This window comes from Gymnoscopelus braueri (assembly GCF_963280865.1).
Source record: "Gymnoscopelus braueri genome assembly, chromosome: 11".
In the NCBI taxonomy this organism is placed as follows: domain Eukaryota; kingdom Metazoa; phylum Chordata; class Actinopteri; order Myctophiformes; family Myctophidae; genus Gymnoscopelus; species Gymnoscopelus braueri.
The window spans coordinates 21,353,598-21,377,779 of NC_137613.1; the positions used below are offsets into that span (position 1 = coordinate 21,353,598).

At 41.8% G+C, this 24,182-nt stretch overlaps 1 protein-coding gene across 3 annotated transcripts in view; it reads left to right on the top strand.

Moving 5' to 3' along the window:
- Positions 1-7,243: 7,243 nt before the first annotated feature.
- The window catches only part of pleca (plectin a), a 137,312-nt gene continuing 120,373 nt past the window's right edge, over positions 7,244-24,182 (top strand). For 2 of the 3 annotated variants that reach the window (XM_080442122.1, XM_080442123.1), the window contains exon 1: positions 7,244-7,454. In XM_080442122.1, the coding sequence (XP_080298248.1) occupies positions 7,247-7,454 (208 nt within the window). In that variant the 5' untranslated portion in view covers positions 7,244-7,246. Of the gene's footprint in view, positions 7,455-17,969; positions 18,303-24,182 lie in introns of those variants that run through there. The other variant, XM_080442127.1, reaches the window with a different exon arrangement.

A 24,182-nucleotide genomic window follows, 5' to 3' on the forward strand; every position in this document is an offset into this window, starting at 1 on the left:
GTAAGGAGCAGCAGGGCTCTTGGGAGTGCTAGTGGGGCTTTTTATCTCCACCAGGCCGAACAGCAGGGAGGCGGAGATTATGTTTTCGCCCCTGTTCGTCTGTGTGTGTGTGCGTGCGTGTCTGTGAACAGCTAATCTCAGGTACTGCTGGACCGATCGTGTGAAATTTGGCGCACACACTCCCAGTAAGGACGAAGCTTCACCCCAAATTTTTCAAATTGGCCTCATGGTGGTGCTATAACAGGCCGCACAAATGGTTTTGTGACAATGACTGGCAAACAGGGTTTTGATACTCCATACCATTTTTCCTGTAATTGCCTTCATAAATTTGTGGGCGGAAACTATTTCTTAAGAGAAAACCCCCACCATATATCATGAATGCTAAATCCAATCATACCCAAATTGGAATCTGGGGCCTCTGTAATAGAGCGCACCTCCAAAACCGCTTTCACTTCTGCTCATAGGGGGCACCACAAACACAAACTGTTGGTTCATCTGTCATACACACACTAGTCTCGCGTTACCAGACTGTTCCCTCCCACAATTTTCAAATGTTTCCGGCATACAGTCTGGGACTCGGAAGCTCTGATCATGATTAGAATATAAACCGGATGTGGAGCCTCCTCTTCCGTTTCGTCTTTACAGTCGCGCAAATTTATCCTAATATAAATACAAATCATCTAAGTATACATAGCTTGCTGCTTAGCAGAAATGGAAATTAAAAAGTAAAGTGCAAAGATATTTTAAAATATATTTTCATGAACGGAAGTGCCAGTTTCCTCTCTCGGATTTTGGGAGTTGTAGTTCCAGACTCTATATAGCATTCAGAGATTGTGGAATAGTTGTCTGGCTACGCGAGACTATACACACACTGTTTCCCCTGCAGCTTCCTTGTGTCCTGATGGTGTCTTGTTGCAGTTTTATAACATGAGAATGTTGTATTATATTAAGAATTATTTAAAGTGAACAATGTGAAATGCATGTCGTTTCAGAAAAAGAGAAAGCCCAAGGACAAGCAAGTAGCGTCTGTCCAGTTGGATGATGGTGACACAGCAGAGCAGGAAGCACCCGGTCCTGCAGTGAGGAGAAGGAGAAGACGTGGACATAAAGCTGGGACGGAAACTATGACGGTAGAAGACACACAACAGGTGAGAAATGTGTCTTCATGTGTTTGCTATAGTCCTTAATAAAGTTTGATTTATCCTTCACGTTCTGGAACCTTTTCTCCACTTTGTTCGGGTCAGCAAGTGAGGTGATGCTTGTGTGATGTGATCACTGTGTTTGGATTCTTAAAGCATATGAAGATTATTCTTTCTACATTTTATTTATCTGGGAAAGGTTACTTTGCCTAGAATTGTTTTTTTCCCCAGTTTTTTTTCTGAGTCAAATTCATGTCATAATAGGCAAACATCTGACAAAAAATTGCAAAACATGTTTCACAACAATGTGAGCTTGTAGATCTGCCATTTTTGGTGAAGATATTGATTTGGTGGGGGGGGGGGAGGAGGGGACCAAGTATAGACCTCTGGGGGACTCCAGTTAATGATAAGTTAATACCTGGGACTCCGGAGCTATCCCTAAACAGGTGGTCTTAAACTGCTGGTCACTAATTTGTTCACTTTACAACTAATGTCTTTTAGGTCAAAATCAGGTTAAAAAAGTTGGTGGGGGAAACAAAACAAAGATAGAAAAAGAAGTGTGAAGGGGCTCTGAGTCTCAATTGGATAGACCAATGGTTTTCAAAGTGGGGTCCAGGGACCCTCAGGGTGCCTTGACGTGGTTCCAAAGGGACCCTTACAGCCAGGTCTGTAACTCTAGGAGTTATGGGGGTCCTTGAAATTAGAACGTTTAAGAACCACCGGGATAGACCAAAAAGTAGGGTCTGAGAGATTCAAATATTTTGGTCTTTGAACATGGTGTTGTCTGAGCTCTGCTGCTATTCTGGGTTTGATGCTGCACTTGGTTGAATTAATGAGGCGCTCTCAGCACAATATCTGGCACAGGCCCCCCATTACTGCCTGGTTCTTGGGTACCACACACACACACACACACACACACACACACACACACACACACACACACACACACACACGATTTGAGCCCATACACTTACGGCAGTGGTAAAGGTAGTCAGCTTCAAAACCAACCCTTCCCTATTTAGGGAAATTATATAGCCTAATTATTAGGCCATAATGTGGGACAGGACTATTACACATAGCCAGGTGGAGTCAATTATTGCTCCCCTTAATTAATGATATAGCCTACTGTAGCCTAGAGTAAGGTCAATTAGTTAATGTATTTGTATTGGATTGTGATTAACAACAGTCAAAGTGATTCCGATATGTTTTAAATAAATATAGGCATTTGTCATTTTAGTGAGCAGAATCTTTAAAATCGCCAATTTAAACTATTATAACGACATTCGAGGTTAAGAATATTTGCCACAACAGACCACCTGTTTTTTTTTTCATATTTACTGAACACGGCAAATATGTATTCTGTGTTACTGTCGTACAAAGGTGTGAATCAATTTCGACAGTATTATGCAGGACCAGCACGCTGCCAATGATACGGTATCTGCACCTGCAGGGTCCAAGCGCGCAGGAACCATGTGATATCAGATCTCTCATCTCATCTCATATTAATCCACATGCGACTCGATCGTCGTAGTCATTCAGCAACAAACTAAACTGTGTCGTTGTAAAAGGCTGGCAGGAAAGACCTCCAGCAACAGCACCATCGTCGGTCGTATTTGCATGGGAGCAGATATAGATTCCTATATAGCTCATCACGGCCGGGTCGTCTTGTCTAGTGTCTACATACATTAGTGGAGGACAGACAGACAGACTCGCCTTTGCTGCATCGCATCGGCAGGCTTTATTGCCTCTGAAGTTGAACCAAAATCAGCGTGTGGGACAAGTCCTCGATGCGAGTCCAGGAATATCCGGCTGTTTAACGGGAAGATACTGCGGCGAGCAAAAATATTACTCAGGGATTTTGGCGTAAGTATAGGGTATAAACAAGGAATGTACTACTTTAGGCTACAATAGGTGTCTTTACTCTTTGCCGCATTATGGATGGAGAATGCTCACTGGATTTTGTGCCGACGATGAGCATTAGTTCGGGCTTATGGGACATTATAGGGTGATTTTTATTGGGTCATCATACCGCACTACCATAAATCCACCTGTCAAACCGGCAGGTGGGGCACCTGCTTTTCACACATCGGTGCAGCGCATTTGAGGTGATTTCACATGGATTTACCAAAAATAAAATAGGCTATTAACAACTGCATTGTTATAATGATAATGTGGTTTGGTTTGGGAGTGACCATCAAGGTTACAGCTGTGTGCTTTAGTGTTTTTCAACTAAAGTTATGTTGAAAAAGGTCCAGTAGCAGTATAGGCCTATAGGCCTACCCACTTGACCAGTGGTTCTCAAACTTTTTCATGTCTAGGACCCCCAAAATGTATGTATTTGGCTGCAGACCCCCATCTCAAAAATATTTTGGACCAGGAATTTTTCAAAAATAGCAGATTTACTAGCTCATAGAGCACTATTGCTATTTTTGAATAGCCAAAGTATAAAATATGGTTAAAGTGGTTAAAATGATTGTGACGCTATATTAACACATTTTGCTGGGGATCCTCTGGTTACCAATGCACTTGACAGCTGATCTAGCATGCAGCTGATGAACAACGGATTAGACGTGATTAAGCCAGTCACCTGTCACCTGAAGTGGGGTTCTTTGGACCAGAAACGACTCTCAGTCAGCTTGTCAGTGTGATGGCAGCAACGTCAAGACGCCATTCAAACCACCAGCTCTTATTAACTTTTTTTTTAAGGAGACAGGAGCATTCACTTTAGTGCTTTTCAGGGTTGCTTAGTAACAGTACAGTCAACCTTGATGCTTTCAACTTGCTTGGATGCAGTCCACTCCACACAAAGAAAACAACGGTACCCTGAATAGCACAGTTTGGTTGCATAATATCTAGATGTGATTTGGAAACTGATGTGGTATCTGTATGTTAGTTGTGTGTAACATTTACATCACATTCTCAAGTGAGCGGTCACTTTTTAGTCACATCATCTTGCACTTTGCTGAGTTAAGACTGGATGCCTCTGATCTATCAGGTGCAAGTAACTACTGTAGTCTACAGTCAGTAGTACCCAGTCAGTTCTACTCAGTAGCCCACTGAGTAGTGCTGACTCAGTAGTACTACTCAGTATTGGCTACATGTTCTGCAGTATGGTAATTCTAATATTTAATTCACAAGTTGGCGCACAGAATTATATAATGTAATTTCCATTCCCTTCACTGCCTTGCTGACTGCAGGCAACCGTATGTGTTATTTAACAAGGACGCATGGCTCAGTTATAGCTCATAGTAATGCCTTGCCTTGTGGCAGTCTTGGCATACTGTATGTCCAATTTTGACATATCCAAATGTGAAGTATGTGCCTCGGCTATTTGATAACCCAATAAGTACTTAATGTGATTTGCTTAAAGCTATTTAGCTCTAGTCTTAAAAAAGAGTGTTTCATCTGCACGTACCCCCTGTATACAAAAACGTAGTCATGATATCTTTTTTGAAGAGCAGAAAGGCTGCTAAAACTGAATTCCAGCAATAACTGTGAGCCCAGAGGAGGGATTTCAGCAGCAGCAGCAGTAGTAGTAGTTGCTGACTAGTGCAGAATACTCTTGCCGGTCTGTGGCAGAGATAATGGAATTCAGAAGCACAGGTTTGCATTTCAATGGGTCAGTAAACCACTACAACTGTGTATTTCTGTATTCTGTTACTCTATTACTATTACTCTAGCAATGATAAAGATAAGCTAAACCTGTATTGATCCCCAGAGGGAAATCCAGGTATCATTATAGCAACAGCAGTGAGAATGAAACAAAGGAGAGGTGCATGTCGCAATAAGAGTCGAGAACTAAACCAAGATGAATTAACAAAGATACAATAAAGTATTGAGCTGCTGGCCCTACATGTCTGCACTGATTCTCTGAATGAGTGAAGACCAATGGACAGGTTATTTGTGACTTTTGAATGAGCTTTAGCAATCTGTATTCATTTGTTCTGTTCATACTGTTATGGCCATGTCCATATAACTCATGCACTGCAGTGGCTCAGGAGTTAGAGCGGCAGCTTGGATAATGGAAGGTTCCCGGTTCGATCTTGAGCAAGACTGAACCCTGAACCCCTAACTGCTCCCAATGAACAGCTTGGTGCCTTGTGTGGTTTCCTCTGCTGTGAATATGTGCGTGAATAGGTGAATGTGATGCACATTGTAAAGCCCTTTGGATATATGAATTTACCATTTATGCTATATTATGTTCTGCTAAACTTTAAACTGCTCAGTTGTGAAGTCATGTGATGCTGTGTGATCTGATGCCACAAGACACAGACAAAGTTTCCTAACACTTGTGCTGATGTTAACCGCCAACCATGCAAAGAAGAGGCTACTGGCTACTACAGACAGGGAAAACGTATTGGCTGTTGCACATGTTGAAGGACCTCAGGAAGAATAGCTTGCTCTGTCTCTTCCTGTAGAGCCAGTCCAGTTTATTCATGTACTCCCAGGAACGTGTAGGTGTCCTCCATCTCCTCCCCTTGGTGGTGATGGCAGTTGGAGGCCTTAACACCACCTTGCCCGTGATCTTTCTGATGTTGAGATGGAGGTGATTGTTGCCACACCACACTACGAAGCTCTCCACCTGGGCTTTCTTGTCCTTGTCCAACTGGACAGAGGGGTGACGGCACTGTTCCTTGAGGAGCGCCGCTGTACAGTAACTCACCAGCACACCTGACAGGCCGCTGCCCTGTAGTCTGACGAGGTAGACTGTTAGTGAGGTTGTTTGTAATCCAAGGCCATGGTCATGGTCCTCCTGCATCACTGAAAGCTTCTTAGCTAGCCTTAGTGTCTTGATGTTGTTAGGCGCTGGAGAAATCGAAGAACATGACTCAAGGTACTGCGCTCCTCTCCATGTGTATGTAGGCTCTGTGGAACAGATGATGTCATAACATTTTGATTCCTTCTTACTTATCCCGACATGGTATTATAATTGACATTGATATTGAATTAGTAACCGGAGAAAATGTTTAACATTTTAATTAATATAAGCATGTTAAATAAAACTAATTTATAGAATCTTTTTACACACGTAAGCCACTATGTAAACAATGTTAGCTGCTACATTTTGTATGGTATTCATGTAATACTGACAATAAACCATGGAGAGTCAGATACTGTACACCGGCTTGGCTTTATAGTTGCATCATATTCAGTCTGTGGACTTCCTGATGCGCTCTACGCCCTGTTACCTCTGGGACCATGGTCCTGCCTGCTCTCATCCAATCGGAGAAGCTCTGGCGGGCTAGCCAGCGCCCCTGTGGAGAGCAGCCTGTGCGCTGGATGGTGACTCAGCTGAAAAGGAGGCTGGCAGCGTAGCAGCGCTGACTCTGTGCATCACACCTGCCCTGCTCCTCCCAGCAAGTCTCTAAAAGAGACAGTACTCTCTATGGATACTGTAGTGAGGTGGTCCAAATGTAGATACTCTAAATGTATATTAATGAATATGTATACATATAATAATGTGTTTTGTTTACCATTCTTTGCCAGCCAAACTGTGTTGTCGGCTTGTACTGTATATTGGACTGTGCAAAGCATTTGTCCGAAAATACATTTCCAACTTTAGTGAACGTTCTATTCCAGGGTTCCCCAATAGGCGGCCCGCGGGCCATTTGCGGCCCGCGAGGGGCAACTGTCCGGCCCGCGACGACTCCTGTCATTAAAAAAAAAAGATTGAAAATACTTTTTTTTTAAAATCTGTATTACTGTTCAAGCAGACACATCTGTAAGTAAATTGTTGATTCTGGACTTATTTTAATTTTCAGTATGTATAACTGGCTGCTGTTAATCTGTATTACTTTTCAAGCAGACTTATTTTGTTTCCAGAGTGCATTTTTTCCTTGTGTGACCCTCAACACAGGATTTAAGAATCCCAGGCCTAAAATAACACAGTGTCAAATTAGCTCGATTAGAGAAAAAAAACGAATAAAAAACTAAACGCGCGTGCGCGATTTCGGCGCCCTCAATGCCCCTGGCCCTCGGCTTGGTACCCGAGACATAATTTGGCCCTTGGGGAAAAGTAATTGGGGAACCCTGTTCTATTCTATTCTATTCTTGTATGTAAAGACTGTATAACTCCCATGTTTCTTCTATCCATCTTCAACCAGACCATGGAGGAGTTGAAGGTCAAGAGGAAGACTCTGGTCAGAGCGGCCTCAGAGGAGAGCACCAGTGACCTCCTCAGCTCCATGAGCTGGCCGCCCTCACTGGGAGACACGCTGCCCTGGAACCTGCCCAAGCACCACCGCATCAAACGCTCCAAGTCGGCCTCCGGAGACGTGCTGGACCCGGCGGAGAGGGCTGTCATCCGCATCGCAGGTAGGACAGTCAGGCGGTCATACAGTATGTGGCTACGAGGGGTTTAACCCATTGAGACCTGAAGCCAATTCTACATGTCTCCTAAATCTCAACAGCATTCTGAAAAACGTATGTTTCTATATCAGTGGTGCTCAATCTTTTTCATGTCAAGGACCCCCAAAATTATATGGATTTGGCTGCAGACCCCCATCAAAATATTGTGTTCCAGAGACCCCCAGAAGCAAAGATTTTAGTTAACAATGTTAGCTTTAAAAATATATATATTCAAAGATTTGCACACATTTTCACGATTTTTCAAAAATAGCAGATCTACAAGCTCGTAGCGCGGCACTCGGTGCCGCGCTATGAGCTTGTATATCTGCTATTTTTGAATAGCCCAAAGTGTAAAATAATGCTTTTTAGCTCAAATCTAAAAATGACACAGTTCCAGTTCTTGATGGGTTAAGTGTTAACCATGGATGGAAGGCTTCTGCAACATTGAGCTCAGCTCAGCCTGAACCCAAAATGTCTTGGATTGAGATTTTTGGGAACGATCAGTGATTTTGTAAAATAGGTTTTGTTAAGGAATTGAGAAAACGACTAGTATACAATGAATTGACAAATTCACCCCCAATTTACTGTAAATGAAGGCCAGGTCGGGCCATGGACAAGCTGCCGTTACGTTCCCAGCATAATTGTCAAGCTCTTCAATTAATTGATTGATTGAATACTTTATTAGACAGAAATTTAAACAGCACGGTGGTACAGTAAGACATTTAGGCTAAAAGGATGTCCTAAGCATGAATGCATGCTTCAGTCGCATTCATAGGCAAATGCAAGACATTATCATCATACTGTGGCTCGCATACTGTACTGGCCAGTGCCAATATCATGGGCTGGGCATGACCTTGAGTGTATTGTTGTGATAATACCACAGTTTCATTACTAATATCTAGTATTAGAAAGTAAAGAAAACAAAAATGACTTTGTTATTAACAGCTGGTGGCTGCCATTTACTATACTAGGTTACAGACAAGCTACATATATTGGGAGATAATGGCACTCATTAGAATGCCCCTCAGCCAATCACACAGCATTAACTGATATAATGAGATCAGAGCCTGTCCGGTGCCCTTTGAACGATCTGCAGTCATTATATGAAGTGTAATTGCTTGTGATGCATCATAATAATAATGGTACATGTAGTAAAGCTACAGTATCTCTAAGCTTCTAAAGCTAGATTTATGCTTAGTTGAGCTCTCATAATTAGGGTGACCACCCGTCCCGCATCTCGCGGGACAGTCCCGAAATTGGACCGTCACTGTATGGTGTGTGTTATATGAAATGTGAGCTTACCATAATCACAGTAATCCTTATTCAATCCATATTCCCCATATTCAAGGGCTTTTGGAGAGAAATGAGACAGACTCCAGTCACTTTCAGTTTAGAGCACTGCAGAGGGGAGGTGTGTGTGTCTGTGTCCAGCTGACGCTCGTTGACAGTTATGTTTCTGCACTGTCAAATAGGCCTACATCTAATCTATTGCATCAAAGCCATAGATGTTTTACAAGCGACCCTCTCTGGTTTATAGATATGTGTTCAAGCTGTTGTTAATAACTAGGCTACACTTGGTTGGTAGAGTTGAGATGACAAGAATATGACTGATTTAAGTGGAAATTATATTTATGCAGTATTTATATTATATTTGTTATTAGTGTCTATATGTCCTCTGAAACAAAGAGGTTTATAGTGAGAACTTACTAAAGCTTGTGTAATTGTACACCCCTCCCCCCCCCCCCCCCCCATGTGTCCCGCATTGTCCCTCCAAACGGGTTCACCTGTCCTGCAATGGGCCTGTTTGGAGGTGGTCACCCTACTCATAATGCATCGCGCTGCGACGTGTTTTGAGCTTGTATCTATTTTCAATGCACGACAACGCACGCAACAAAGTATATATCAAGCCCATAAGTGACGTGTCATTATGTTCCTTCGATACCATTGGTGCTGTGTCAGCCTGCCAGAGTGTCAATTTATCAATCTGGGAGAACATGCCTAGTATTGCTAGCTACGCAGTAAATTTAACACTGAAACTGTAAAAATGTACCTGTAACAGTCAGGATTTGTCAGCATATACATTCATCATCCATTTCCAGCTATCTGGCCATTGATGCAGGCCTGAGGTGATCCATCTTGCTGTCTCAGCACTTACTGCGGTGTAGAGTTGAGATTGTTTCTGGACCATAAGCAGTATCACCAGCCTCTTTATCCCCCCTCCCATCTTGTGCCTCTCTGATATTGATTTGGCAGGGTGGGGTCCTTAGATACTGCTGCAGTATCATGTGAGTGGGCTATTGTCCAGTTGTCCACTCAACACTGGGATCTGATTACAGTTTTGGACACACTGTAGAGTTACTGGATAATATGAATTGTACAATGTTTTTTAAACATATTGTACATCACACTTGTGCTCATACACAGTCTGCTTTGATGCCTTTATGTAGACACGCATCCAAACGCTTATTTGGGAAACAATTATGGAATTACTATGCCTGCAATTTTTTATACATTGATAGATTAGCTTCATGAAGTTATGGATATTTGCTGGGGTCTCCATCTGACGGGTACAATATTCTGCATAGCATTTCTTAGCTATTGACCATATGGCTCAATGTGTAGCAGTGAGGGTTAGGGTTTGGACACAGTATGTGAGTAACTGCACCTCATCCCAGTTAATACAGTCTATCCTCTATTATCGCACAGCTGACTGGAAACAGAACTTGAATTTGTCCCTTTGGTTTTGTTTCTTGTCAGAGTAGGAAACAGACAGAGAGTTAGTGGTGGTTTATCATGGTCATGAGTCAGTCATGACTAGTGTTTCTAAACACGGCATGCCAGATTCCGGTTCAGAACAACTATTTTAGATTAAGAATGACAGCGTTAATAATGGCTCTCTGGATTGCAGCCATAATAGTCTTGTCGCCATTCATCAGCTTTGTGCTAGACATGCAAGGGCCAAGGCTGTTGTTGCCGTTCCAAGTCACAACAACTGGAGAGAGGCCATTTGTTATCAGGTTGCAGACAGCTTGGGAATCACACGGTGCTGGCAGAGTGAGTGTTACCAAGCAGTTTTATGTTAATTTAGGCAAATTTACGCAGTTGCTTAAGCTTATTAACTTAACTGTAGCACTCTGGATGGGTTCCCCAAGACACTTCAGTTAATCAAGGATGTGATCAGGATAAAAAAACAAAACAAATAGACACAACAGTTAAACCTTAATGTGTCATTAGAAATCTGTGGACGTATTTCCAAAAAGTCACATGTGCATTTAGTGAGTGCATTGAATTAACCTCTCAAGCCCTTTATACTTTCACAAATAGCTAAAATAGCCAATATACAGTATAAGCTCGTAACATATCGCTTTGTGATGTGATGCGTTGTGAGCTTGCAGATCGTAGATAGTAAATTTTGAAAAAACAAATAACGGCAGAAAACAAATCAAGCAAAAAAAGCTAGAATAGATCACTGGTTCTCAAAATGGGGTCCAGGGACCCCCAGGGGTCATTGAGAGGGTTACAAAATGAGGGACAGTTTCATTTCACTATTATTTCACAAGCAAGAAGAGAGAATGTTTAGGTTTCAGGTTAGGTCCCCACCCACAGTATAGACAGTTATGTACTCAACAACTATATTTGTCTCTTAAGGTCCTTACACACCGGCGAATGTGGCGAATATACGCAAAATTCGGACTCGTTCCGAATAATTAAAAGACGCTTTTTCGCTTCGCTTTTCCGCTTTTTCGCGCCATGTACGCTTGCATTGACTTTATAAGGTTTTTAAAAAAAGCGTATTATTCGCACGAAAAAATCGCCCCGGTGTGTAAGGACCTTTAGGGTTAGGGTTAGGCGTTCCCTGACACAACTTTTAAAATGGGCGGCCTTGACATGAAAATGTTTGAGAACCACTGGCATAGACAACAAGGTACGCAAACAACTGCTATTCGTTATCCATGGATGAAATACTGATTGTCAAGACATTGTTTGTTTTCTTATGGAAAAGGGTATTGACAAATCAGGAAGGACACATCTTGACTGTTAACACACAGTCAGCAAGCGCATGTGGGTGTCTGTCATAATCTTTCAAAAGTCTCCGTTCCTATCTGTCCAGATTAAAATGCAGTGCCGAACAAAATGGGGTCAGTAGCGTTTTGAAAAGTTATGCGCTCTACAACTAAAACATCTTATTTTGCATGCAGCCTTAGGAATCTACCTATTGTCCTCAAATCTCAAACTTTACCTCTTGCCATCTCAGGTTTAGCCTGTGAGAACTTAGAAGGGTTGCACCCACTCTCCCTCCATGAGAACCTCAGGGATCTGTTATGTCCTGGTATTTGAAGCGTTTGCCCCTGGGGAAACAGATATGGTTTCAATGGCCTATTATTACTGTAGTTTATAACATAGGCATTGGTTATCGTGTGTGTGTGTGTGTGTGTGTGTGTGTGTGTGTGTGTGTGTGTGTGTGTGTGTGTGTGTGTGTGTGTGTGTGTGTGTGTGTGTGTGTGTGTGTGTGTGTGTGTGTGTGTGTGTGTGTGTGTGTGTGTGTGTGTGTGTGTGTGTGTGTGTGTGTGTGTGTGTGTGTGTGTGTGTGTGTGTGTGTGTGTGGGTGGCAGGACCGCAGGAAGGGTAGTGCGAGCGGTGCGGCCGCACCGGGCCCCGCACTTGGGGGAGCCCGGTGCGTTTTTTTTTCTTTTTCTAAGTGAACAGAATCACATTTATTAAGAGTTATAAAAAGAAATAACCGCAAATAACCACCAAAAACTCGGAAATATCCGCCCAAAACCCCAAAACAAATCGCGCCGCGCGCACACGACTTCGCACAGGGCCCGCATTTCTCCCAGACGGCTCTGGTGGGTGGTACCAGTGTATCATTAGTGAAATCTCGGGCAGAGACATCCCTGACTGGTGTATTAGCTCATCACCGAAACCCACAGAGAAAGTGAGGGGGTGTTATAAGATGCAAAAGATAAGACAATTGGCAACTGCTTGCTTCTGCTTCTCTGTTTCCCATATAATTGTTCAGAGAACCCCCACCAGGCCAACAAAATGTCCCTTTTCTTTGCCAAAAATAACTCCAATAACCATTCATTTGGAAAACAACAATAATTTGCACTTGGGAGCTATTGTTTTGCAATAAATGCAGCTAACTCTCCCTGTGTTCCGTTTGTTTTAATATACAGAGGGAACATAAATGTTAAAGCAAATATAGATTGCTGCGCCATCCAACTCGCCATCCAACTCACTAACAGTCACCTGCCGTTACTGTTAGTGGTTTTTCAGTATGCCACCAGGCCTTTAGTGTTGCAAAATTATGTCCTTATGTTGCCTGTGTACATTCTCCAGGGAAATCCCAGCTAAAACTTAAAACATCAAACCTCTGCTATTCGCAAAGTCAAATAAATTATTTAGGCAATTACTTTCAGTGCTGGACTTTGTGCACAGTCTTTTCTTAGATTTATCTGAAGCCTTTTCAATTATTCATTTATATTTTCAGTTTGACTGAAATACCCCAAGCAATATTTGGTTTAACATGATTCTAGGTACTGTATTCTAGGTCGAACTTATAGTATTAACCTGTTCAATGCAACCAGACACAACCAGATTGGATATACAGAAATTATATGGAATAACCTAAGGGACATTTCATGAGTGCTCATGATATTTGTGGTCATGTGGAAATTAACCCGTACTGGGGTTGGTAAATACTACTACTATTTACTGTATTCTTAAGAGATGAATTTATGCAATATTCACAGTGAACACTAGAGGACAGTAGCCAAAGGCTGGTAAACTGCAGAGGGAGCTTTCTGTGCATGCCTTCCTTCCTTAAGCTCTTGACAAAAGGTTTTTAGTATTTATGGGGCATTTTCATCTGATAAATAAATAATAAATACATTTAACATTGTCATACCAATTAGAATGTCTAAATATCTACTTTGTGGTTGGTTTTCAGGATTCACTAAATGTGGCCTATAGCTCCTTGAAGTAAATCATTGGTCAGAGCCTGTGTTCAGTCTATGAAACTTAAACAAAATCATCAGAAACATTTCTCTAACCTTTTCTTCCTGGCATTCAAGTTGCCTGTGAGGTAGCTGCTAGATTGACAGTGCTGAGGTTGTAGTTGAAGTTACATAACACGTCAGTGAACACAGCAGCAATCGATGAACAGTGGAGGGAGGTGGAAATCTTCTTCAAATGCCTCGTTTAATCCTTATTTCTTTATATGTTTTGTAAAGGAACACAGAGAAACCACTATGCCACAGCCAGAGCAATGGGCATGGGAGGATTTGCCGGCGGTCCAGTCAGCCATGGGGGCCAGAGCCCAGCCCCCCATGGCTGACTGGACAAACAAAGACACACAAAAGTGACTGTTTCTGTCTGAGAGACATAATCTACACCCAAACTGTGGCTACTAGAGAGAGACAGAGAGATGGAAGGTGATGTGCCGTGGCAGACCTGTCACTCTTGGTTCAATAAAACCCTAAAGTCCAGTTTATAGACGACATATACAGAAATTACCGTTCACACTTTCATTGATAAATAAGGGAGATTCCCTCTATAATATGTGAATAAAAGAACAGCAAATTAATGATATTAAAACAATACGACCTGATATATCACGAAGGCAATTCGCTCCACATCACATTCTGCATGCAAAACAAGCGTTCGGTTGAGCACCTGGAGAATTCTGAAGTTCTTATCTATTACATTCAGTATATCAACGCTGTGGCTATCAAGGCCTGTTTTCTAACTAGAGCACTACCTCAGTGCTCCACACTCTATAATAGTAAAGGTTGACGGCCCAAGGTTCCACAGTGGACCATCAAAGGGAGAAATAATCCAGAGAAAGATGAGAAAAGAGATGAAGGAAGGTTAGTAATAAGATTGACCTTCCTATTATATCAAATGCACCTCTTGAACAAACTCCAAATTAGACCTCTGCAGTGCTATGTATGTTTTAGTTTGTTCACCCACCGCACATGTCCATGACCTTGACAAAATGGGACCATGACCCAGTTGTAACTCACTGGTTGAGAAACCGTCTGTATGTAACACTCCCTCCTCCAAGTTCCACTGTGGCAACATTTCAAGTAGAAATGTTGAAATATCTAAATGTTCCACACATGAACGATTTATTCACGGAAATTTAGCAATAGTTTCTGTATGCGGTTTCACTGGTTTATTTCATTCTGTGGAATTTATCCACATTTTCCTGATTGCTTTGTAAACACCACCAAGGCCCCGCAGTATGAGAAAGTGATAACATGCACATATGTCTGCAGCACATTCGATCTGAGTGGGTGCTGTTATTTGACGGACCAAACTGAAAATGTAACTGTGATTATACCAGGCTATGTTATGTGCCCAATAATGTTGTTTATGATCAAACTTGAGTCATCAAACGCACTCCAATAGCTATTTGCTTTATATACAGTACTGTAAGTTACATAGAGATTAAAGAAGAACAATGCTATGTTCTTAATTAATGCTAGATGTGCATACAAACGGATACCTGTTGGCTCAATAGCAACATGAATATCATGATACAATATTCATCCAGCTTGAATGAATTCTTGTTACACTAGTGTGGAACAATCTGATTATAATAAGTAACTTTGAAATGGAGGCACAAAATAAATAAATAGCAAATCTAAAATACATAATAGATGGATACACAATAGATGTACTGTACATAAATCATTTTGATTTGAATGATGTGGAATATGTATGACTTTTTGGTGCTTGCCTTCCGAACTGAATTCCAGCATATTGTTGTGGCAAGCAATGCACAGACATTGCAACAATACTTTATACACATTTCAACAGTAATTAGTGTCTCATGTTTGCAACGTGTTGTAGGACACTGGTTCTCAACATTGGGTCCTGGGACCCTTTAGAGGTCCTTGAGGGGGTTCCAGGGGGTCCCCGGCTAAATTATTTAGGAACCAAATGGACCCATGGGGGTCATGGTCTAACACAGATAATGTATTTTACTGTGTAGATTGCATCCCAGAGATGACAATCCTATCAAATGGAGGTCCATGGCACCATGGACCCCCATGCATATCAAACTGGGGGTCCTTGAAATAAAATAGAAAAAACAGTGTTGTAGGAGGTCTTTCAGTGTATTAAATAGAATCAACATGGAAACCTCCTTGTGGTTGGAAACTGAATGAAGTCTGTCAGGATATGAATCTCATTACTTACATGTTATAGGCATGTTTACATTCTTTTACACACATGCATATACAATATGTACACATACACTCTGCCTCTCCGCCTATCTCCTTCGAATACATACACACAAACGCAAACGCATGAATGCATGCAATGCATGTCGCGTTCCACCCTGATCAATATCTTTGCCAGCACATGCGAGTATGAATAAAGTATTTTTCCATAAAGTACACACTTTCAATTTCCTCTTTGAGTGGTTCATATTTGTAGACCATTTCCTCTGATATATATCTATTTTCCTGTTGAAGATGACTCCCAGACAGCCTTCACAATCACAGTTTCCTTGCAGGAAGACCCCATACTGTACATGTACTGTAGCTGTTCCAATATGTCTTGGAATCCTCATCTCAGTCATTCTATCAGCTGTATTTCTCAGTGTAGTCTTGTGAGTGTACAGTAGGCTATATTGTATCTCTTCACTATTGTCAGAATCTGTGTCACTTAATTGATTTCTAATACTTAATGTATACAAATTATGCCCAGAATGCATAGCAAGCTTGTAGATTGGCTATTTTTGGCGTCCAATGTCAAACTATAAAATCAGGCTTTACTTTCCCACAATTAGGAAGTCAGCATAGGGAAGTGAAACTTGGAGGCTGTAAGAAAAGAAAATAGATACTGAAGTCCTTTCACTTTTTGTTTAGATATATTGGCAGCAGACAGAGGTCAATCCCCTTTGCAATTCAATCAGTTCAGGAAGCAAGTTTTCTTCGTCGTCCAAAAGGAATTGAACTCTTGTTATCATAACAATGGTTTTATGTCCAAAGGTAACAGTACAAGTGCTTTCAAAGTCAACTGTTCCCAATCCTGATTGACAGGGTTGTTGCTTTTGGATCGGCTAACATTTAGTAAGTTAGCTGCAGTATTTGGTTGAAACGGATTAATGTCAATTGCCACAGTAATATAGCATTGACTGGAGTCCCCCAGGGGTCTATACTAGCCTTACCTTACCTTTTCCATCTACACCAAATCTTTTTGCTGAAAATAGCCCTTTTTGCTGCCACTGTTTGTTTTCTTCTTAAGTTGATAGCATGATGATTGTACAGAAGCCTAGTGCTGTGGTTTAACCCATTAAAACCGGGAAGACATCTGTCATTTTAGATTTTTGATATATATAGCATATTGGTTGGCTATTCAGAAATACCAGATATACAAGATCATAGCGCGTCACTTCGTGCCGTGCTATGAGGTTGTAGATCTGTTTTTTTTTTTTATTGAAAAATTGTGTAAATCTTTTAATATATATATATTTTTAAAGCGACCATTTTAACTCAAATATTTGCTTCTGGGGGGTCCCTGGAACATATTTTTTTTAAATGGGGTCGGCAGCCAAATACATATAACTTTGGGGTTCCTTGACATGAAAAAGTTTCAGAAAAAAAATAGTTTTTCAGAAAACTTTGACTGTTGATTGATTTAGAAGACATTTGTAGAAATGGCTTCAGGTCTTATCGGGTTAAACCAGGACAACTACAGCATGGGCTGTATGAGTTGGTGTTGATCCAGTGTTCTCTCAGCTTTAGAGGTGTGGTCTTCTGGCATCAAACTTTACAATCTGCCGTCATCCTGTTCTGGGAATATCACATGGTTTTGAAGAATACCATAATAGTGTAGGCCTATGCGAATAACTTTTTATTATTATTTTCCTTTAAGCTGCACATCGGGAGTCATGATGCACTAAACCTGCCAGTTTGAACGCATATAACCTTCCATGCAGTCAGCTCAGTCATATGCTCTTGCTGGTGTGCACTGCAAAATCCTCAGTATCGTATTTAACTCTGAAGGTTCCATTGTTATCCACTCTCTCAGAGTTAGGTTAACTGTGTAGCCATGTGTGCCTCTCTTGTTTTGGGGTGGAGCTGTGTGTGTGTGTGTGTGTGTGTGTGTGTGTGTGTGTGTGTGTGTGTGTGTGTGTGTGTGTGTGTGTGTGTGTGTGTGTGTGTGTGTGTGTGTGTGTGTGTGTGTGTGTGTGTGTGTGTGTGTGTGTGTGTGTGTGTGTGTGTGTGTGTGTGTGTGTGTGTGTGTGTGTGTGTGTGTGTGTGTGCAGGGGGAGTTGGTGCCTCTGTCTCTCTCCTAATATCAGACTCTGTGGTCTGTGAGCCTCTGTGCCTTTAAGGAGGAGGGTTTGACGCGTGTGTTGGTATTTCTCAAACAGAGAGGAGGGGTGCGGTGGTGCTGGTGGAGGTGGTGGTGGTAGTAGTGTTGGTGTGGTGGAGGTGGGTGGTGGTCCGGAACTAAATCTACTGCTTTAGAGGGAATACTCTGTAAGTGAGTGTGGGTCAGAGAGCGAGATAGACAGAGAGAGTGAGAGACAGAAGGAAGGGACAGACAGACAGAGAGACACACAGGCTGACAGACAGACAGCAGGGCTGGGTGCTCTCAGAGCAGAAGGGCAGCAGTTAGAGTGAGTTGAGAAAGTGTCTGCAGAAGAGTTAAAGGAAGGACCCAGAGATTTGAAAGACAGAAGTGGTACCCAAGACTGTCTGGCCATTATGTCCATGTTTGACCCGGGCCAGCGGCTCCCAGAAGAGCAGGACTATGTGCAGGCGTACGAGAACGTCAGGGAGAAGTATAAAGGTAACAACACCACCACACCTGCACCACCACACCTGCACCACTACCTCTTCCTCCTTCTCCTCTTCCTTCTCTCTCTCTCTCTCTCTCTCTCTCTCTCTCTCTCTCTCTCTCTCTCTCTCTCTCTCTCTCTCTCTCTCTCTCTCTCTCTCTCTCTCTCTCTCTCTCTCTCTCTCTCTCTCTCTCTCTCTCCTTCTCTCTCTCTCTCTCTCTCTCTCTCTCTCTCTCTCACCCACCTCCTCCTCCTCCTCTCACAGCCTTCAGTGGCTGAACTACTGGTAAATGGCATGTCAATGAGAATCATACTTTTATGTGAGGGAGCATTGTCCAGTGGAAGGTGTGTGTGTGTAACAAAGATCATGCATGGCTAAAGTATCATTCATAGTCGGACGTAAGGATACGTAACCAGCGCCAGCGCTCCTTGCGTTGTCGTTTTTGTCTCCCCCTCCGTCACTTACGGCTCCAGGATTTCCGTCCGTGCGATCAACATTCACCGTCAGGCCGACGTACGTTCGTTTGTACGTTGCCTGTAGTACCAGTTGAAACCGTTGGCAGTATATCAGGGAAAAAAAGTTTTCCTTGGGCACTCTTTCTCCACAAAAAGACCCACGTTGGTGGTGGAAGTACTTGAGTAAATGTACTTAATTACTGTGACAAAATGAACCCAGCCAGCCATTCCCTAAACACACACACACACACACACACACACAAATAATATAGCACAGTGCAGTATGGGTCGAAACTCACGTTTTGTAGACAACCATTGTTTTTGTCTACTAGTCCACTACTTTGTGGACTAGTTTGTGTCTTTTATTGCGTTGTTTTGGCGTCCATTTTAGCGCTGTTGCCAGGTTTTGTGAGAGAAATAAGCAACCAGGTCTATGAAAACAAGCCCAAAATAATCGACTAGGCCACATCACATGAAAATAGCAGATCTACAATATCTATTTGAGAATCACTGGTTTAAATAATAATTGGCCCAAATAAGCAACTACACTTTAGAAACAAGCCCAAATAAAACCGCAACCACCAATGTTTGTTTACAAGTAACTTTACAGAAAAATAAGCCCAAAGTCGCTTATAATAAGCGGACATGGCAACACTTTTCACAACATTTAAAACCTCGCAGCTGCCATCTAGTGGATTAATAGGTGTACGACGCCCAACGTTATAATTCCTACGGATTTAACGTCAGCGACTATGCATGCGTCTGTAAAGAACGGACGGAATCCCTCACCCCCTGACGCACGTTTTAGACCCATCTAGGGACTATGAACGGGCCTTAAGTGGGAGGTGTGTGTGTGTGAGAGAGAGAATAATCTTGCAAAGCTAAGTGGGAAGTGTGTATAGTGTATGTGTGTGGGGGTTCTAAAGCCTGCCTGACTGTCCAACATTAATTGGTTCCATATTGATTTGCACAGATGTGCTCTATTTCAGGAGGGCCCTCAGTCAGACAGAGAAACGGGAACCATGATGCCTCTAATGGAAGTGACATGTACATACAGTGAAAAGTTTGTACTGTTGGCAATGCATCAATCATTGGGTATTACACTTGGTTTGTTCAGTACAGTCTGAGAGAGAGAGAGAGAGAGAGAGAGAGAGAGAGAGAGAGAGAGAGAGAGAGAGAGAGAGAGAGAGAGAGAGAGAGAGAGAGAGAGGAGAGAGAGAGAGAGAGAGAGAGAGAGAGAGAGAGAGAGAGAGAGAGAGAGAGAGAGAGAGAGAGAGAGAGAGAGAGAGAGAGAGAGAGAGAGAGAGAGAGAGAGAGAATTGTGAGAGTGCTACCGGCCAGTTCTCTGTATCAGAAAAAAATCTCACAGGGTTTGCTAGACTTTACAGTAAAGTTGCCATTTAACCATTTGGAGCTCTATGCTAGGGACCTCCTTTTTCGTTCTACACCAAATCTCTTCACCAAAAACAGCAGAATCTTCACCCCGGAATAGGGACACTAGGGTTCATATGGTTAATGAAGAGCGTTGAGCTCAGTAATAGAAGGCCTGTGTATCTATAGCACACAAAGGAATCCTGTTGCGCCTGATCTGGTTTTGTTTCTACTATCAACCTCACATGTCTCAGGGGAATCACTGTGGGCTATGTGGGCACAGAGAGGTGCTACATTTGTTCCCTGGTTGAATGGCACAGGGCCCATGCCCACAGCGCACTTTAATTAAATGGAGGTGGTACATACTGTATGAACTGTATGTTCACCTGATAGTAGTTGTGTGAAGGTTAGCATTATTTATTACAGGTGGCTGGGTTTGCTGTCTGTTCAAAAATTGTAAAGCACTTAGAGGATTTACCTCAAGCATGGTTATATGTGTAGATAGGGGCAGTTGTACTCTCACTTATGGATATTTCAGGTTAATTTACCATAGGAATGTTTTTTGGAGCTGCATTACAGTATATCAATTCAAAATGTGGCGTTGTTGAAAAAGAGCATGCCCATCAAATCTTCCCTATAGGTATAGATTAAAACCAAACTAGCAAACATAACTAGTCTAGGAACAGTTATGTTCAATAGAGATATTTGACAGCTGAAACAAACAAGTGATCTTGGCCTCGAATCTGCTGTGCTACTGCTGGGAAACAGAATCCATCCAAGCAGTTTCACTGGTCTAGTTATTTTCTTCCCATGCAGTCCCCCACAGTGCAGGTCACTGTGGGTAACAATCCCACTGTGCCCCTCTGGAACCAGTCTGTTCTTCCATGTCCCCAGTCAAACCCTCTGCTCTCTGCCAAGATCTGACTTCCTGCTCCTCTTTTTGGTGATTGGTTGGAAAGTCACTGCTGCTGAGAGAATCGTGAGCATCCCACACCACCATCCTACACTTTCACCTGATGCTGTTCCTGCCTTGTAAAAATGAAATAATAACAAATAACATGCTTTTCTTTAGCTCTCCTCGCTAGTGGTAGTGGGGCTTTATGGATGACAATATTGGTTGGTCAGTCCATCCGTCTGTCCATCAGTCCTGCACTTTGGTCCCAAGCAACATATCTCAAAACCTTTCTGGATTACCATGGAATTTCATGTGCATCTTCATCCCCCTGGGGGATGGACATCAGAAAAAAATATCTCAATAGCGATACAATATGACTATGGGTTTATACTTTTTTATTTGATATTCTAAGTGTGGCAAGACTAGCAAAAGTGAAAACAGACACGCCCCCTTCCTATACAAACCCATTATAACTTCAAACTCCATTTTTAACATGTTAGATTCATCAAAAACACCCGTCCTTGGTTCTGCTGACTCACCCTGCCCTCCTAATACGTGAGGGGGCCGTGTTTTTTCGATTGCTTTTTTCATTTATTTTATATATATATTTTAATGTATTAATTTTTTTTCATTTTCCAAAAAAAAAAAAAAAAATGAAAAATGAAAAACACGGCCCCCCTCGCGTATTAGGAGGGCAGGGTGAGTCACCAGAACCAAGGACGGGTGTTTTTGATGAATCTAATATGTTAAAAATGGAGTTTGAAGTTATAATGGGTTTGTATAGGAAGGGGGCGTGTCTGATAAAATGAATATCAAATATCTAGATACTGAATCAAGCAACTTAAAAACGGTCTGGGGGGCTCACAAAAGCCTGAGTAGACGATAAAATGACCAAAAGTTTTTTTGAAAGTGAAATATCCCTTTAAGCTCATGGTTGGCATGGCTGTTTGTCATAATAGTAACTGTAGACATCTGTTAATGTTAAGCACGCCACCCTGCTTGAAATACTCACCTCAAATATATCCTTTGAGTTTAGCCTGTCTCTTTTAAAGTTATTCTGGTTGAAAGGACATCATGACATCTAGGTCAGACATCTCACGTAAAGAGACTGTAGTTTTCAGATGGAAGTATGAAAGACTGCGAAAGACTGTGAAGATAGCAATGAGACAAGAAGTTGGTGCCATCGCACACAGAATTGAATTCAAACCTGTGTGTGCAGGCACAATCCATGGGTTTCTCACACAACATTTAAGCCTAGTTTAGACCAAAGATTCACAACAAGACCAAATGTCATTATTTGTCATACAACGGTGTCGCACATCAAAAATAGTGATCTACAACCTCATAATGTGTTGCGGATGCGATGCATTTTGAGCTTGAAGAACTGCTATTTCCGGTGTGTGAGACCTTCGTATGAATTAAGCGTTCGAACATTCGAACATTGCAGAGAAACATTGCAGTGGTCTGAGACTCTTGAGTTTCCCCCTTAGTTGAGTTTTCCCTTAGTTGCAGTACATAACAGTTAAGTGTGCATGTGTGTGTGTGTGCGTGCGTGCGCGCGTGCATGCGCGCGTGCGTGTGTGTGTGCGCGAGTGAGAGAGTGAGGATGATCCCATAATCAACATTGCTGGACTGGTACTGCACCTGCCAACCATTAATTCCAGTGACCATAGCACATGGTTCAGATGCCCCCTGAGTGGGGTTATTTCAGGTCTTACCAGATATCCTCCCTGGTGATGTCATTCCTCATTATGCTTAAAGGGGAAATCCACCCATTTTCAATATTTAACTATGTCATTAATATAGCATAAAGGAGTTGTGTGGAAATAAGAAAAAAATTTAAAAAAAATTAACATTGCAAAAAAATGTAACATTGCAAAAAAATTAACATTGCAAATTACACCATGATGAGTCATCACAGTGTAATTTGCAATGTTAATTTTTTTGCAATGTTACATTTTTTGGAAATGTTAATTTTTTTTTAAATTTTTTCTTATTTCCACACAACTCCTTTATGCTATATTAATGACATAGTTAAATATTGAAAATGGGTGGATTTCCCCTTTAAGGGTCAGTGTTTCAGGAGAAACACCCTAGGAAAAAAACAACATCATTGTGGTCGAAACCGGTTGATGTTTTTACTGGCATATACTAGAAATGCAGCTCCACACAAACGCCAATCTTTCTTCTTCATTTGTACACAGTGATAAGTTCAATCTGAGAGTGTTTTTTCACTCTCAGAATTGTATGTGCACAAAAGCCTTAAGGTAACATTGTCCAACAGGTCATGAGTTTATTAGACTGCCTTTCTCTGCAATTCAATAGCCGTAACCTTAAAGGAGGAGTTCACCCAAAAAATGACTTATTTTCTATCAATTGCACACCCTATGAAGCCTTGAATCCATGGATTATTTTTAGTTTTTGTCGCATTCTTAAGCTAATAATTTGATTCCCGTCTACTACCGGCTAATGTATCCGGTAGGAGACACAAAGTAGATTATTTGTGTCTCCTACCGGAAATACACACGGTCATCAAATGATTGTCTTAGGAATGCCACAAAAACAAAAATAAATCCATGAAATCAAGGCTTCATGGGGTGAGTAATTGATAGAAAATAAGTCATTTTTGGGGTGAACTCCTCCTTTAAATAGTCTTAAAGGGAACAATGCAAACTATATTTTTGAGACAATACTAATAATGGAGGACCCTCTGCAGAACCCACAGTGTAAGTGCTTTTTTCCGCTGGGTGTGTAAAAAAGCACCTTGAAGCACCTACAACAATGAGTGAAGACGTTCACAAATCACGCAACCATACCAGATGCCTGCTTAGCAGAATGCATGTCTAAATAGCTATAAAAAGGTTACGATAATTTTGTCTGAGCCACTGCCGCTGCAGAGACACTCCACCCCCTCCCCTCCTCCACTCTTTACTTCCAGTACTTTTTTCAGATCGGTTTCATGCAACATGACCTTGCATTCATAAATAGCATCTTTGAGTTGTGCATGTTCATACACTGTGGTATACAGTCTGAGGATTGCAGCTTTGACTACACAATGAAATCCTCCGGGTTAATTTCACTGAGAGGAATATACAAATGTACTGTCACATTTGTATATGTTATAAATGGATAAATTAACATTTTACTATGTACACAGAGAAATCATGTG